Raw genomic sequence first — 18187 nt, forward strand, 5'->3', positions numbered from 1 at the left:
TTAAATCTAACTGTAAATATGATTATATATTCTACTTTTTTTCTTATCAGAAAATGATTTTTTTAAATAGTCAATGTAAAAATATTAGTTGGATAACAACAAATTTATCTTTGAAGAAATAAACTTTATTCACAAGATCAAAATCTGTATAAATGGGCTATAGTAGTTTAGTATAATAACTGAGTAAATATCCATTGTTTCTTTCAACGATAAAACATTAATCTGCGTATTCGAATGGACAATTCGGAAGAGTATACCTAATGTGTATTTTACACTTAAGAAATGCCCTTATAAAAATTACTCAAGTTATATAATATTAATGATTTATTAATATTATATATCTATTCAAAATTTTCCGGAGTACGGATATTTAGCTAGTTCGACAATTTGTGTATTGAAAAAAAGGCTCATCAGTTTCTTCACTTCCATCCTCGAGATCTATGGTGGAATGACCTGTTATTCGATATCCCATATTTGTCATCATCAGTTCAAATGGATCACTATTCATACGAACTTGATTTGCTGATGCAATAGTGTCGAAATTATTTATTTCACGTTCATTTTTACTATCATCCTACATGAATATAATCCATGGATTAAATGCTTATTTTAAAAATATCTTAGAAGGTTTTTTTTTAAATGCTTGATATTTACCTCTGGCAATGGACTCCACAACCTAATCACTCGTTCAATTCCACTTGTTGCTAATAAACAAGTTGATGGATGAGGTTGTAGACAATTAACAATTCGGTCATCTCCACGAAGTATTTTAACTATATTTGTCGTATGACGATCCCAAATAAAAAACAAGCCATCATCTGATCCAGCAATTATGTACTGATCACTAGTTTTTTAAAAAATATAATGACAAATTTTTAATATTTTAGATCATTATGCATAGATACTTTTTAGATGAAATTTAAAGAATTTTTAAACTTACTTTCCAAAAAAGTTGGCCTCTTTTATGTCAGTAGTTGTGTTACAGTGACCGTAAAACCGAAGTTTATGATGAATTGTACGTTTTCTCCATTCTTGTTCGTAAGGAGAAATTTGTGGAGGATATGAATCTACGTATTTCGTATCTTAACAATCATAAGAGTGTTTATTAAAATTTTTATCATTAAAATTTGAACAAAAATAATTAAAGTAACTTACATGCTTGTAGTGCTTCTTTGATATCTTTTTTTAGAGCCCAACAAGTTGAATTAGCAGCATAGCTTGGGAATTTTTCTTGAAAATCCTCAATGACTTTATATGCTTCAACTGGTCGATGCAATTCATGTAAACAACGAGCTAATCTATAAACATATGCAGAAGTTATAAGTAATATTCCTAAATAAAATAAACCACTTTTATTATAACATACCTGAAATGTGCTTTAACATGATCAGGATCTAATTGTAAAGCTTTTTGACAATCTCTTAATGCGCTGTACATATCACCATCCCTAAAAATAAATTGTTAAGTAAGTTTAATGTTGGATTTTTATTTAAACATATTATAATAACTTCTTTAAATTGACTTACCATCGTCTTTTCATATATATTGCTGCTCGATTAGCATATAGAATCGCAGCGGATGATAATAAATTAATAGCTCTGTTATATAAATTAATTGCAAATGTATATTCTTGTTGTTCAAATTTCGCATTTGCCTAAAAGTATAATTATCCGTCATGATTTAGTGGTTTTAACTACTTTATCAAAAGATGAACATACTTCTTTTTTCATATCTTCAATATCTTTCGGTAATTCTTTGATATTTTTAGATGATAAATCACACATCGTATTATCTTCAATTCCATAAGCTGATTTTATAATATTATCATCATCATCATCTTTTTTTTCTGATTCTATATTAAAAATTATATCGTTCTAAATTTTATATCGAAATAATAAAATATTTTGTCAAAATTATTACCTGACTGTTTCGAAGATATTTCGTTTTCAAAATTATTTATAAATGTTTTACAGTTTTTATGTTTTATTATATCAAAAAGATACACTTGTTCACCACCCATATTCACTAATAACTCACTACCATCAGCTGAAAATGTCAGGTAAGTTGAAGCATAATTCCTAGTGTTTTCTTTTATTCTTAATGAAGATGTATCTAAATGTCCTGTAAATAAAATACAAAAATCAGTATTCTAATAAACAAATTAATTTAGTTTAAAAATGAAATAGATTGATAGAAAAATTAGAAATAAACATTTATACAGAGTAACTATTTTTCAACAACAATCAATTATTCACACTTAGAAGAACCAAGTTATAAAGCAAATGTCAAAACAAAGCCACACTTATAAAAACAGTTTAGAATATATGTAATGCTATTTAGTATTTTGTATAGACGTTTCATTGATTGCTTGGTTATGCTAAATAAACTAAACTACTATGACTAATTTTTTTATTCAAATCAATAAAAACTATGTTCTAAAGTTAAAGTTTAAATTTCAAACGAACCAGCACTAAAATATTGGGCACAACCAAGTGGTATATTGTCATCTGGATCTCCTTTGCCAGCGGTACTGGAGTTTACTCGGGTCCAGTCGTTTTGCAATGTAGATCCAGTAGGGATCTAGAAAAATAACACATTAATTGCTATTATTAATTATCAAACTAAGTTTAAAACTACGAGTAATATCGACTAAAGTATCTAGTGTATGAGAAATTATTTTTATTCAGATATGTATGTGTGTTGCAATCATTAAATATATAGTGTGCATAGCAGTAAAAATGAATATACACGACAACAACAATTACGCTAGTTGTTATTAAGTTTGTAATGAATAATACTAACTTGACTAAGTTTGATCATCCTGCGATCATACATTCTAACATAAGAATCATTTGCACCAACTGCAATTAACTCTGTTCTCGTTGGATTGACAGCTATACATTTAGCTTCAGCTTTCTTTCCAACATGGTTTATCAAATCTATCAAGACATTTCGACGATCATTTGATTTACAATGATGTCGAACTCGCATATCATACTGTAATATTAACCCATCTTCAGCAGCAGTCCAGAATACACAAGGAACACTATTGCTAGTTGCTATTCGTTTTACACGACCTGTATGACAGCTACATTCAAAAAATGTATCTCTTATAAATAAATGATGAACTCTCACACCACTATCTCCAGCACCCGTTGCCACTATTGCATTGGCAGTTTCTGGTAAAAACTAAAAAAGAAATCCATTTTAAACATATAACAAATACTTGGAAAAAATTATTTACCTTTACTGAAAAGACATTCCCGGTATGACCTGTATTCAGAGCAACTTTTTGTTTATAACGAAATGGATCCCAGACAATCAAACGCATATCATCTGAGGCCGATGCAAGAAGTCTGAAGAGACAGAAAAAAATAATAATTTTGCTGGATTTAATAAAAAAAATAAGTAAAACAATGAACTTACTGGCCATTTTCACTCCATTCTAAACAATTTACACATCCTTCATGTCCATTCAGTTCTTTTTCCAATCCTAAGCGTGCTATAAAGTCATCTGTCACGTGTAATTTATTAGGTAATACACGTGCCGTAGGTTCCTAAATAAAAATTTATATTGATTACTAATTGACAAATTAAATTACATTTTTTTTATAATTCTTATATTCGAGATTTTTAAACCACTTAGGAGATGATATAACACAAGATTAAACTTATTTAATGAAAATAGAAAAAAAGAGGAAGGATTCATGTTCAAGAGAGTGACATTTTTACAGCAATAATTGAATATTCAAGAAAGGTTGTGGTAAATCCATCATAATTTTGCTGATATTCAAATTGTGGTTAGAATGAAAAAACGCAGTTTTATTAACGTATATTGAACTATTTGATTGATGATGTTGTTTAACAAATATGTTAAAACTAATTGAAAAGATTTCTTTTTTTCAATTATAGAACAAACTAATTGCATTGATTATAAAAAATCTGTGTGGTAAAAAGATGAAATAAAATTTTTTATAAAAATATTGTATCAATAAAAAAAAGGTTGAATTTATTTTAAATGAATAATAAAAGCTGTTTTTTAATTAAATTTATACCAATAAACTGTTAATAATAATAACATTGTTTATTTAATACTATTATTAACGTTTTTCATAACAATACAAAGCAAATAATAAAATGTAAATAAAACTAATAAGCAAATGTTGTCAATAATAATAATCAATTAATTGTTGTAAAGGACAAAATATATACTTACATGAATTTCTCTTTGAAGGAGTAAATTAAGAAATTTATTCCTTTTACTTTTAATTATTTGTGAAGATTCCATTTTATTTGTTTTGAAGATATTTATGTTTAAAATTGTGACATATTTAAAAACATAAATGAAATAATAATACGCTACAAATCTTTATAAAAGTAGCTACAGGATCTTAAATAATTTTTCAATCGTAATTACACTTTACGGCACAGACAATAGGAAATTTAGAAACTATGAAACGTTCAAAACAAATTCACATCGAGTAGAAAAACCAAGATATACATAATGTTATCATATGTATTACTTGCTAGCATGTATGTCGTTATTACATGTCGTGTAAAAAATAAAGTTGAAAATATGTATATAAAAACTATAGTACTATTGGCCAAAAAAGAACCTTTTGATCTGTAGTAAAAGACATATAACTAATATATTATCTAAGGTAGTGGGGGATTACTTATTTGTTTGACATGCGTAGAAAATCAACAAACCTAGGGTGGCAAATGTCAAATTTCGGAGCTGACGCTTCGTACATTATTATTAATATAAAAATACAAGTATTTTGGAGTCATTAAATACTTCAAACATTTTATAATGATTTTTTATAGATAAAGTATGAATTCTGAAGAATTATTTTCCTTAATATTAAAACAATGCAGAGAAATGTTGATTATAATCATTCTTTTAGAGTTTAACAAAATGGATGGAAATGTTTGAGTTTGTTTACGTATGATAATAATAGCGTACTTTGAAGTTTAATAATTAAAAATTGTTACAGATAAAAATAGCTTGGAATACAAATAAACTTAGATTGATAAGATTATTTTTCTCAATCAAAGGAAAGATTTATACAATGAAAGATGTTTGAAGATATGAAAAGATGTGATGGAAAAAAAAAACAAGATAGCATTAAAATTTGTCTTTATTATTATGAAAGTACATTGAAATTTTTTAACTGCGAATGCCTTAAAATGTAAGTAAGACATATTGCGTACGAATAAAATTTTGTCAATATTATATAAAAACATGGAAAAAATGAATAATTTTGTAATACATAACAAGCATTTAGATAACGCGTCATAAAAATAATAAAATTATTTACACGTATCAAATAATTATCGTATATTATGGAATATACTTGCGGGAAAATACTATACAAGAGATTAATATTACAATTTAATAATATATCAAATGGTAAATATAACATGATCGTATATTAATAAATTAAAATCCTAATAAAAATTTGTTCAACAGATTTTGATATATTTTACTCTATAATATATTCTGTTAAAGTTTTCAAAAAATTTTTCACATGATTGGAGTATTGTTTATAATCTTTGTATGTAAATTACTTCATAATTTAATATATTTTTATACATTTTTTCGCATTAAGGGAATGAGCGATGTTTTAATAATATGGATATGAATGTATATATAATTTAAAATTGAATGTTGGTTGTTTAATTATGTAAAAATTTGATTTTCACGATAGAAAAATAATGTCATGTTTGTTGATTATTACTATAAGCCATCCAACGAACATCATCACTTTCATGCGTTAGATAGCGACAATTGATACGATTTTCGAGTTCTCGCAGATCACACCATGTTTGATAATCTTGAAGCCAAATATGTTGCAAGCTTTTATCTACGGTAAATCGTTTCCTTTGCTTTACTTGTAATAAATTATTAATTAAATTGATTGCTGAAAAAAAATTTCATTATTATTTAACTAGTTATAGAGCTTTAAAAAATAATCTTAATTAAAGTAAACTGTAAACGTGATAAAAGTGAAACTAAAATAAGTAATTTGAGTATTTATTTATTGTGTAAATTACCGTTAGCTGATATTTCATCCCATGGATTAGATGGATACATAAACCCAGCATTTTGGATTTGTTCATTAATATCTTCATCTTCATTGAATGGAAATGTTCCACTCAGTGAAACATATATAATAACGCCAACACTCCACATATCCAAAGAACGATTATATCCTTTATTTCGTAATACTTCAGGTGCAAGATACGCTGGCGTTCCAACAACGCTACGTCGGAAGCTTTTTTTTCCAATGATTCTAGCGAATCCAAAATCACATAATTTTACTTGAGTAAATTCACTACTACTACTTAACAAGACATTTTCAGGTTTTAAATCACAATGAACAATATTTTTGCTATGTAAATGCTTAAGTGCTACTAAAATTTGTGTTATTATAAATTTAGTAACTCTTTCACTTAATCTCCCACGTTCTGAATTTAATATCATTTCTAGCATATCGCCATTTAATTTTTCCATAACAACAAATATTCTCTCAGGCGTTTCAAACATTCTTTCGAGATTAACTACTCCATTATGAGATAAATTTTGCAAAATTGCAACTTCATTTTTTAATTGAGCTTCTTGTTTTGTTGGAAAACGAAGTTTATCAATTACTTTTATTGCAACTGCCCGTCCTGTTTTACGATGTACACCTCCATAAACAATACCAAATTGACCTGATCCTAAAACTTCATCAGGAAATATCTGATAGATATGTGACATATCCAATACAGTATTTTCAGATTCCGTTGGTGTATCATCATCTGTAATTTTTTTATTTGAAAAAAATTATGTTTGCATTTATATTTATTCTTCAAGCAATAACTATCATGAAATAAATATCTAACTACAGTAGTTTTTTTCAATTTCTCTAAAAAAATGAATCAATTTTTATAGTAGAAGATGAAATAAATAATGAGAAAATTTTTATAGAAAAAGAGTAAAAAGTTGTAGAATTTATTTTTAAAAATATTCATTGTTTGGATAAAATTTTGAAAAAAATTTACTGTAAATACAATAAAATATTCTAATAAAGGATAATTAATATTTAATTAGATGTAAATCAATTATACCCGTAAAATAATCTTACCGTAATTACTTGTAACAGGCATCCATGCATTACGAATACTGGTTTCCCATGATTTTCCTGAATAAACTCCTACCCCACTATCTAGTGTCGGTAATGATCCAGCCAAATCAAAATATAGTGAATCTTCTCCAACATAATAGTCAACTAGTGCAGTCCTTAATTTAAAGGAATATGTTTTCTTGGAAGACTCTGATGAATCGAACGTTTCAATACCTAATATTTCAACTAATGGAATTTCTTTATAATATTTCGATCCTGTATCACTTTGAAATAATGTTATTGCTTTTGAATCAAGACGCCAGTAATGTCTACGTAGAGCTGAATCACGACTGGTGTAATGAATCATCCAACCTTCTTTTAAGATTTTTGCACCGCGCTTTTTTGTATGTTTCACACTTTGTACAATTCTCATGAGAGGTATATTATTGCTTAAAGGAGATCTATAAAGAAGAGGTACATTAAAATAGAAAATATCAAGATATAATATTCAATTTTGATTTTAAAACTTCAGTACGTTTCTGATTTTCAAAAAAGTATGAATTCATCTATTCAATGATCATATAAACAAATTATATTAAGTTATGAGTAAGGTAAAAAATATTTATTTTGTACCAACTTTTCAAGAAAAAAGTCTAAGAACAGAGTTCACGACAACTTCAAATAATATTTATTGTCTGCCAATATATTTGAAATAAAGTAAGTACGTGGTAACTTTGTACTCTTTTTGTTTTATAATTATTTTCAAAAAATTGAATTTAACAGATAATTATTTAAGCAAAAAAATCTTATATTTTTGATAAGTAAAAATACGTATTGCTATGTGCATAAATAAATATAGAAAAACTTACTCTGATGAGTTTGGTTGACAAGAGTTTGGAATTGGTTCGTCAGAAATTTTCAGTTGTTGCTGTAATTAAAAAATAATCGTACATCCAATAAAAATATTTATAGTGTCGGAATGAAATAATGTCAATAATTGGCTATAATTTATAAGTTTCATTAAATTCTATTTAATCAATAATCTTTAACTTAATAATTGTCATACAAAGTATTACTACAAATTATAATTTTTTTGATTATTCATATTTAAATTCTAGTCTCAATAAACTCACATTTAATACTTCGCCAACTTGGTGTTCATTTAACAGTTGATATGATTCATGCTGAGATGAATTTGGGGAAGACTCGACATCACTATCCATATCACCATCTTCTTTACCTTCATCAAATTTTCCTTCATGATCTCCTGGATCACTATCTGAACACTCTGTTCCTAATTAGAAAAAAAAAAATATTACTTAATTGTTATAAATTTTAAATTATTATTAAATAAATTCATAGTGATTTAAAAATTATAAATGTTACCACCACAATTGTCCTTTGAATTTTCACCAATACAATCTTTAGGAATTTTGTCTATACATTTTTTATGAATATTATAGTGACAATCTTTGCACTGTAGACCTTGCTTAAAAAGCCCACGTAAAAGTTTTTTACAATACCCACATATTGTTGGTCTGGTATAACTATGGACAACAAACGTATGAGGTATTTTGATTCGAGATATCGTTTCTCGGTCTGTCCAGGGAATTTTATCTCCCAAAGATGATGAATTGGACTGTTTAGAAGTTGTAACGGACTGTAAAAATAAAAAAATATGCATACACTTTTAAGTAGGCCAAGTAAAACTACGAATAATTAGAGCGTTTAAAAGAGTGTTAAACTTACAGAAGTATTATTTTGGCTGAGATTAAATGCTCCCATATTTTGATTATCATCACAAGTACCTCCAAAACTACTTGTAGAACCTTGACTAGGTGATCTAGGCACATTTAGCATTGTTGAACTACGCCTTTGTTTATTTGAATCTTGTATACAATTGTTTGGAATTTTTACAACACATCTTTTGTGATAATTCATGCCACATCCTTCACATTTGAGACCTTGTTTCACTAATCCAAAAAGCATTTCACCACAAAAATCGCAAAAAGTAGGTGTTTTATATGAGTGTACAGATAAAGTATGGGGTCTTACAATAATCTCTTCGGTTGGTACTTGGGCTATAATTTAAGTAAACATTAAAAATATTTTTTTTATAAATTTAAAATAAGTATTAGTGTAATAAATGAATTTTTTACGTACCTTTTAATACAATTTCAATTAATGTTTCGTCAACTATTTCTGCGGCATTGTTAATAAGTTGTAAAACATTTGATGAGTTGTAGTCATGCTTGAATAAAAGCAATCTTTCAAATAATTGATTCAGCCCATGATCAGGGCATTTAGTAATTATAAAATTACATGCATATTCTTTCAGTGTTTTTAATGTTAAGGCACTTGCCTCTATACTAACAGTATCACGTAATAAACCGAATTGAAAAAGGAATGTAACATCTGCTCCGTCCATGGTAGATTTTTATGTGTCAATTAATATATAAAAACATACTCTATGATTTATGTCTAAAACAATTATAAAATTTACAACAAACAATCATCACTTGCTTGACTATATATTTAAAAAAAACATTATTAATTATGAGTTAGAGTAAAAAATTAGTGAATGTATCACAAGACACTCTTGCAGAGATACAATAAGGAATATATATCCTGAAGGCTAGGCTTGACTTTTCATTTTTATCGAAGACGATTTTACGCCCTCGCTACCTGTGGTAACAACAAGATTTAAAAATTAATCCTTGTGATGTCGGTAACAAGCTACATTTTGATTCGAATACGTTTCTCAAAGTGAAAGGATTAAATTTTTAAGAAATTAGTCATAACATATTGCTAGTCGAAATTTGAAATGACCACGTGACATTTTTTTTAATATAAAGAATAAAATATTAAAATAATGAGTGATACTTTATCCCCTCCAATGAAGTTTTATTGCCCTACTACAGGTGTATCGTTTTGCGCATGTCTGTAACCATGATGATAAGTACGGAACTGAAGTAGAGGGGATTTATTAATATCTAAACCTAATGTCTACTATTTTCTTCATTTGGCTATATTTTATAGTTAATCCAAGCATAGTGAATCGAAAACATTAATTTTAATCTTTAACTTAATTTGAATTTTAAGCTTTTTTAATTTTTTAATATCCCAAGTTATCAGCAGTGATTGATTTTCGTTGCTATAGCAGCTGTTGCCATTTATATATTATAAATAAATAAAGTTATTGAATCTATTGTCATAAAGGAGTATTTTTATTATCACTTATAAAAATGGTAAATAAATCTTGTTATATTTATTTAATTATTTTAACAGTATTGTTAATTATGTTATGAATTATTGAATAGCAATATTAATTAATAAATAAAATATTTTAGGCACAAGAAGTTGAAGAAACTATGAAACGAATTCAATCTCATAAAGGTGTTGTTGGAACAATCGTTGTGAATTCAGAAGGTTAAATTTATTTTTAATTTTTAAGTCATTTTATTCCAAGTCTAAATAATAATTTACCGTTTACTTATTCAGGTATACCAATCAAATCAACACTAGATAATACAACAACAGTACAATATGCAGGATTAATAAGCCAACTTTCTGATAGAGCAAGAGCTGTAGTTCGAGATTTGGATCCGACAAATGATTTAACATTTTTACGTATTCGGAGTAAAAAGCATGAAATTATGGTAGCACCAGATAAAGAATTTATTTTAATTGTCGTACAAAATCCAGTGGATTGAATTTATTTTAAAATGTGATGAGTAAAATAATCTGTTTTTTATTCCCAAATCAAATCAAGAAATTATTCATAGAAATTTTATTACAAAAAACGATATTTATTTGTTTTTATCAGTGTTGACAGATTTTTATCGCTTGATTTTTTCATTAAATTTTTTTATATTGATAATGATGTAATTATAAAATGTCATGGTTATTTATTACAATATAAAAATTAATTTAACGTAACGTAATAAAATAATTAAGTAATTATATTTCGAGTATTTTTTCTTTGGTTTTTTACTTTTGGATGTAAAAACCGATAATATATTATCATCATTAATACTCCAACTATATACGAAACAGTACAAAAGGAAATTATTATGTAGTTCCAATATTGTGGATACTGTGCTCTCACACTTTCTTCAAATATCCAAAATAATGTTACGCCGAAATTTTCTAAACCACAAATAGTATAATAAACTATATGTCTATAGAGTGTCGGTCCATCCTTTGGTTTTAAATATATAAAAATAGATATAGCACCATAAATGCCACATAAGCTATAAGTTTTTATTTTTTCTAGAGTAGTTGGTGGAATATGAGGTTCTCTACTCTGATTTCGACAGAATTGTAAAATTCCAGATGATTCTTTTATCATCCAAATTGTCATAAATATCCAGTGTAAAAAACATACAGTTACTCCTAAAACGCTATAAATTGCAGCTGCTGCACCAATTGTTACTATTCGTGATACTAAAAAATATTTTAATTATTTAAAAATGAAGTACATAATTTTCTTATTAAAATTAATATTTAAATTACATGTACCTGCTACAAAAAGAATCCACAAAAATTGTACTATTTTTTGCATTTTTGTTTTAATATTTTCCTTATTTTCTTGTGCTAATCTTATTATTTCATAGTATTTTAGCAGTACATAACTCATACTTACTAATGACATTGATATATTGAAAATACGATGAATTACTGAAAATATAAACAGTCTTATTATTTTGTTTCTAATTATCAATTATATGCTTTCGATTTACTAAAATTCTTACACGTAAAATTAATTGGTGCATCTGTTTTATAATCTCTAATCATTAGACTTAGTTGGACAGCTGCTTGAGGTGCAGATTCCAAAAAGCATTCAAATATTTGCAATAATGAAATGTCTTGTTTTTCTTTGATCATCATCTTATGATATTGTTTTTTTGTATAATAATCGTTTCCTTTTTGACATTTGTATATTATTAAAGCACATTTCAAATTATCAAAATACCTAAGAACAGGAGCGAATTGAAAAAATACAATAAGGGGCCAATATTTTTTTTTTTGAATGATTTTACAAGCAGTTGTACGATTCCATGAACTTTCAGGATCCAGCTGTAATTATTCCAAACGTGTAAAGAAAAATTTAAAAAAAGAAATTAAAAGCAATTTCAGTTTTAGAGTCTATTTAGGTAATTAATCATGATGCTAGATTTACAATCATAACAATAAAAGTAGTTCATAAGTTTCATGAATAACCAATCCAAATTAACAGATAAAAAAATTAATAAATTAATTTTTCAATTGCCCATTCAAGTTATATCAAAATAATTTGAGTAATCTATTTGGCACTACTTGCTTGAATAATATTACTTACAGCTTAAACAATTGTAATTTTCGACGTATTTATTATTTCTGTCCATTTTTAATAATAAAAATGCTAAGTGAGAATTGAGAGACCTCAGCTCCCCAACTATAATTGGAAGAAATAGATTCTATAAATTTTTTGTAGAATTGAATAGTATTTTAATTGATGAAATGATTTACTACAATAATTCTAAATGAAATTCATTTATGAAAATAGCTAACATCATGAGCTTATACATTTTATCAGCGTAAAGATAAATGAGTCATTTTTATAGAGGAAATACTTGTTGCTATCAAAATATTTTAAAAAAAAATTATTGCCATGAATTTAGTATATAATGAAAACGATAATTGTTCATCTTTTAACAATTATTGCTCTAAAAACAATCAATAAAAAATATCAATCATTTATACCTCGAAATCTTGTTGATACATTCGATCACTCACAATTACATTAATTAATGAAGGAATGAATAAAACTGAAATTGTCCATGTGAAATCATGATATTCTTTTTGGAGTAAATATCGTCCAGCGACTGATAAATCAACTATCATATCAAGAATATGTGTGAATATACCAAAAATTATCAAAAAAATATGCTTTTTTGTAACAGTACCAACTCCATCATCATCTTCATTATCAGGATTATTAGTACTAATACCCATACGGTTTTGTTCATCCATAATGTGATCAGATTCGCGATTCGTTTGACATTCGTTAGGATTTGACGGCATTTCTTCGTTATCTGTCATTATATTAAATTATAAAATAATTTAAACCATAAAAAATAAATAAAAGTACTAAAATTATCACAATTTAGTGTGGGAAAATGTTAAATAGTTGAAAATTTCCAAAATAATAGAATAGTACGGAAAAAATATACAATCAAACAGATTTATACACAAAACATAGCAAGACATAGGTTATGCATAAGCGCGGTACATTGAGAAATGTAATTCAGCAGCCTCTATCAATATTTATTTTAAGCTAAAAGTAAACTCATAATAATTATCACATTGAGTAAATATCAGTGAAAGTAGCTTTGTGAAAATAAAAAATTTGAGTGTTTTGTTTACTTTGTTAATAATATAATTGAACTTACAATCAACTACTTTAATATATTCCAAAATAAGTAGTAAATGTTTAAAAAATTTAGGGATAATATATCCAATAAATAAATAAAGAAATTGTACACAAAATTGATTAAGAACAATTATACACAATAATAATGATTAAAAAAGATTGCAAAAAATCGTTATAAAAAATATTATAATTGACTTACGGTTCCCAAAAGATTTGCATTTTTTGCTTCTGATAAAATTCTTCTACAATTATTTCTGGAAAATCTATTTGAATTTTACTCTATGTGACGTCTCGATTGACGTTTGACCCACAAACAAGAGTAGAATTTTTGTCATAATAGAAAAATAATAACGCTTGGATTAATTGACGAAAAATTAACATAAATTAAAATGTTGTTATCACCTTTATGTTTAAATTTTATACAACTGAATATTAATTTTCCGTCAATAAAATGAATCAAGGTACAGACTATTTAAATTACTAGATATCAATAAACCAGTAAAAATAATTTATTATTAGTTATAATATCAAATTATAATATCGTTATATAATTTAATAGTATCGAACACTACAAGAAATTTTGAGAGTTAATATGTAGATAGAAGAAGTTCCAAAATTTTTTAGCAATCTCATTTATCGAATTTTCATATTTATATTAATGGCATAAAGCAATTAAAAACTCAGAAACAAAATAAGAATGAAACCTTTTATTTAATGAAAGAAATAAGCATAGAAAATAGTTTCTAAATTTATTCCGTATTTAAATTTTTTCATTACTTATGGATTTCCAACTTGAAACGGCCAACATTTAAGCTGTATGCTTTTTCTTTATTATTTCAATTTATGCTCAAGTATTACAAACAATAAATGCAATTTTTACTCCAAAATAGATCCAAGTACAATTTAAACAGGACTATAATGGTGGTAATCCAAACATATTTTTCTACTCTTTAAGAGTTAAACAGGAATTTCAATTCACAATCGATAAAATTATTTTAAGCGTCATTGACATCATGACTTCATGAAATTTGAAATGAGTTATTAAAAAAGTTGCCTTAGATCAATAAAATATAGATTATACGTCGTTTATTACATTACATACAATAATAAATTTGAATATTTTTCAACTGCCATTTACAATAACTATTTCATAACAAAGAATGTTTTTTTTTTTATAGATATGAGTATTTTTTATTGTTTTTTCAACTTAAAAGATTCAAATTTTCTTACTGCACTCTTTAGAATAAATGCTATTAGTGAATTACATACAACTATAAGCGTTAAATTATTTGATGTATATATATTTATATATACTTGATTATTGACAGATTTGTGTCATTTTGTTACTCATTTTCATCATTAACACTTAGAACATTTATTTATATAATAAAAATTTTTATGTAGTACATCGTACAAATATGTTAAGCAATTAAGATAAATGAAAAACGTAACTACATTAAACAAGTACCATTTGTAGTTTTTAGCAAGACAATAATCCTATGAAAATGATATGATATGCATATTGTAAAAATAAATCTTCCCATGAATACTGTGTTTAATAATTGTTATTTTTAAGAATAATTCTATTTGTGTTGCATTACCTGAAATATATTTAGATCTAATTTGATCTGATGAAAGCAGATTAGATAGATCAATTTTAGTCACAAGTTAGATATAAGCTGATCAAAGATTATTTAATAGAGATTTTTCTCAAATTAAATAAAAAAAAAACGTTCTATTTAATTAAGCTTAACGTATTAAATATAAGTTAGATTTATTGAACTTATATTAGACAAATCTAATTAGACCTCAATAATTTTTTCAGGTTTCCAAAATAGTACATTACATTTATTAGTAGCACAGAATATATTTTTTTTTTATTAAGACAGTTTAGTTGCCTGGATTTCTATTTAATTTTGTCATGTTATCAGTGTATTATTTTTGTCAATAATGTTAAAAATTATCAATCTAGTCTAGTAAATCTATAATAGTTGATAAAACCGATCAACAAATTAATCAGTAAATATTTTTTAGAAAATTGGAATGATTTTAAACATTCAAAAAAAATCATTTTATTTTAAATACTATTTTTAGTAAATTTTATAAAAATAATCGTATAAATACTTTTTCAATATTTACAAAAATGTTTCACTATGACTAAAATAATATTAAAGCAATTTAATCTACTTTAGAGAACTCATAAGATTAAAACTGTTGAAATATTTAAGAGCATTATAAATATATAATAATAATAAATCACTCTTGTCCTTACGATGAAATAGTTGCAAATAAAGATAGAATTTATTGAAACTCTGATTAGAATTCTATTTTTATTTTTGAACTGGTATTGATTTTTTTTTTCAATTATTGTTTCCTACTTGATGAAAGTTCAAGTTATTTTTAAATAATAAATTAATTAATGTATAACCATTTTTACAATTCTATAAAAAATAATGATAAAATGATTAATTTGTTGATCTTAATTCGTAGATTTATTAGACTAAAATTGATATGTTGGAAGTTTTATTGAACACAACTTATATTTCAAAAAAACTGCAAAAGCAACTATAAAAAAACAATATAACAATACAAGAAATAAAGCTTTAAAAAAGTTATTCTTTTGAACCAGCGCATATGCTGAACTTTCTTTACATAGAGTTGCTAAGGTCTGTTAATTGTTATTTGTTGGGAAACTGTCTTCTAACCCCTACACACTATTGTTTAGTTTTCCATATGTTAGTAGATGCGTAAAAAAAATTAATATATCTTTATATAATTACTCATGACATAAGTGATGATTGGGTGTGGTCAAACCTTTTTATCATAAAATACTCATAAATTGTTCTAGTTTATAAAGAATTGATTCATTATTGTAAAAAAATTTAACCCGAATCCTACATTTTAAATAATTAATCCAAAATAGTATAAAAACTGTCAATATTGAATAAAAAAAAACATTCATTGTTTACTTAGAAAATAAACAGTTGTTAATTAAGTTTATATAATAAACAGGCTTGACTCGTATTTACAACAGTAGAAGGAATTTAGTTGATTGAAGTAAACAAACCAATCGATGGATAATTAAAACCAAAAAATGTATAAAAAATAAGAATTTACTTTTTTATAATTTAAATGCTTTTATTTGAGGTTGAAAAATAATTTTATTCTATTCAATCCTTAACTTTTCTCTAATTTTCACAATTAATCCATCTATTGGTTTGTTCAACCACTTAAGTATAATCTTTTTTTTTTTTTTACAGAAAGTCCTATTCTAACCAAAATTAGCTGTAACACTTTCGGGTTGTATATAAGTTTAATTCTCATTTTCTCCATTCAATTATAGTAAGTTCCTATTACTGTAGTCAGTGATATCCTGATAGAGCTCTTATAAGATCAAGTACAAAGTATCAATAGTGAAATTATTCAATTTTATTCATATAGCACTACGGTTGTGTAATACTTATATACTAACTATTTGAGCGAAAAAAAAAAAAATCATGCACAATTATAAAATATGACTGTAATGCTGTGTGTGAAGTCATGGAATTCATCGAAAATAGCAAATCAAGGCAAGCATATTTCATTTATTCTTTATTTTATTATCGCTACTTTAGTTATTATTATTATTATTCTTACTATTATTATTCTTATTGTTATTATTGTTATTATTATTATGATCAAAGTTAATTTATTCACTTATTTTAATTCCAATATGACCGAGATTTCATTTGTGACTGTACTACCTGTACCAGTTTATTTTTATTACTGTCATCCATAATGTAATCAACTTGATGTAAATCAATAAAATAATTACTTGCAAATCGGTTACGATAAATAATTATTCAGATGAATATCGAGGTTTTCAGTAGATATATCAAAAGTATACAAAAAAAAAAATATGCTCATGAACCAAAATTTTATTATTTATTGTAGTTTATTTACTACATCTGTTGTTAGTTTTACTGGAATAATCAATAATGTGTATAATAGCTGTTTATTATTCTGTTGAAACTTATATAAATAATAATTTTCAATATATTATGTGCATATACACAGACTTCAAATATCACATTGTTTTTAATAATAGTTATTTTCAATTTTTTATTTCCTTCAAAATCGATTCTAAAATAAACTGTTGTAATCTAGAAAATTTTTATCTTTTAGTCTTCTAGAAATAAAATAGATCATTCAAAAGAGTTGATTTATAGTTCATACCAATCTATGAATTATTTTTTGTGTAATGCATATTTTTTTAAATTTCGTAATAATGTACAAAATGAATTTAATTTCCAATAAAAAATTCAAAAAAAAAAAAAAAATAAGATAGTTTATGTGCAAGATATAAAAGATAAATGTTCAATTATTCGACACCAAACAAGTTTTAAGATATTCTTTACAATTTATGGTAACATTTTTTTAATGAAATAAAATTATAAATTATTCTGAAAGTAAGTTTATGGATTTTAAACTTTTTAAGATAAAAAACGAGATTTTACATAGTATTATATGTAAATCGTTAAAAATTAAAAATTCATGTATGAAATTTTCTATTCTTCCTATTCTTTGTAGAAAAATGTTAGTTACTTTAATATGATATGTAAAAAATAACTTAAAAAATTTATGTTGTGGTATTATTCCATGCTAGTGTGTTATATCTTGCACA

General features: G+C 25.4%; 4 protein-coding genes across 4 annotated transcripts; 1 reads left to right on the forward strand and 3 right to left on the reverse strand.

The window, feature by feature from the left end:
- Positions 1-103: 103 nt before the first annotated feature.
- LOC118065696 (WD and tetratricopeptide repeats protein 1-like) lies at positions 104-4616 on the reverse strand. Its single transcript, XM_035081152.1, has 13 exons — positions 4217-4616; positions 3427-3557; positions 3245-3356; positions 2803-3189; positions 2466-2580; positions 1921-2121; positions 1719-1852; positions 1527-1654; positions 1367-1447; positions 1156-1298; positions 941-1082; positions 655-844; positions 104-574 (listed from the first exon to the last, which is right to left on the reverse strand). The coding sequence occupies exons 1-13, from the start codon at positions 4286-4288 to the stop codon at positions 371-373; spliced, it is 2040 nt and encodes a 679-aa protein (XP_034937043.1). The 5' UTR covers positions 4289-4616; the 3' UTR covers positions 104-370.
- Positions 4617-5372: 756 nt separating this feature from the next.
- Positions 5373-9923, reverse strand: PKD (serine/threonine-protein kinase D3). The gene is made up of 8 exons (XM_035081177.1): positions 9273-9923; positions 8859-9190; positions 8496-8769; positions 8243-8403; positions 7979-8037; positions 7131-7570; positions 6058-6804; positions 5373-5924 (listed from the first exon to the last, which is right to left on the reverse strand). The coding sequence occupies exons 1-8, from the start codon at positions 9535-9537 to the stop codon at positions 5722-5724; spliced, it is 2481 nt and encodes an 826-aa protein (XP_034937068.1). The 5' UTR covers positions 9538-9923; the 3' UTR covers positions 5373-5721.
- A 136-nt stretch (positions 9924-10059) lies between these two features.
- robl (roadblock) lies at positions 10060-11074 on the forward strand. Its single transcript, XM_035081180.1, has 3 exons — positions 10060-10357; positions 10460-10538; positions 10611-11074. The coding sequence occupies exons 1-3, from the start codon at positions 10355-10357 to the stop codon at positions 10820-10822; spliced, it is 294 nt and encodes a 97-aa protein (XP_034937071.1). The 5' UTR covers positions 10060-10354; the 3' UTR covers positions 10823-11074.
- On the reverse strand, positions 11034-13343 carry LOC118065715 (XK-related protein 4). The gene is made up of 4 exons (XM_035081179.1): positions 12855-13343; positions 11864-12188; positions 11631-11789; positions 11034-11555 (listed from the first exon to the last, which is right to left on the reverse strand). Exons 1-4 carry the CDS (start codon positions 13191-13193, stop codon positions 11062-11064), a joined length of 1317 nt encoding a protein of 438 aa, XP_034937070.1. The 5' UTR covers positions 13194-13343; the 3' UTR covers positions 11034-11061.
- Between the last annotated feature and the right edge of the window lie 4844 nt (positions 13344-18187).

This window comes from Chelonus insularis, unplaced genomic scaffold, assembly GCF_013357705.1.
Source record: "Chelonus insularis isolate UGA/USDA-ARS -01 unplaced genomic scaffold, ASM1335770v1 contig_321_pilon, whole genome shotgun sequence".
In the NCBI taxonomy this organism is placed as follows: domain Eukaryota; kingdom Metazoa; phylum Arthropoda; class Insecta; order Hymenoptera; family Braconidae; genus Chelonus; species Chelonus insularis.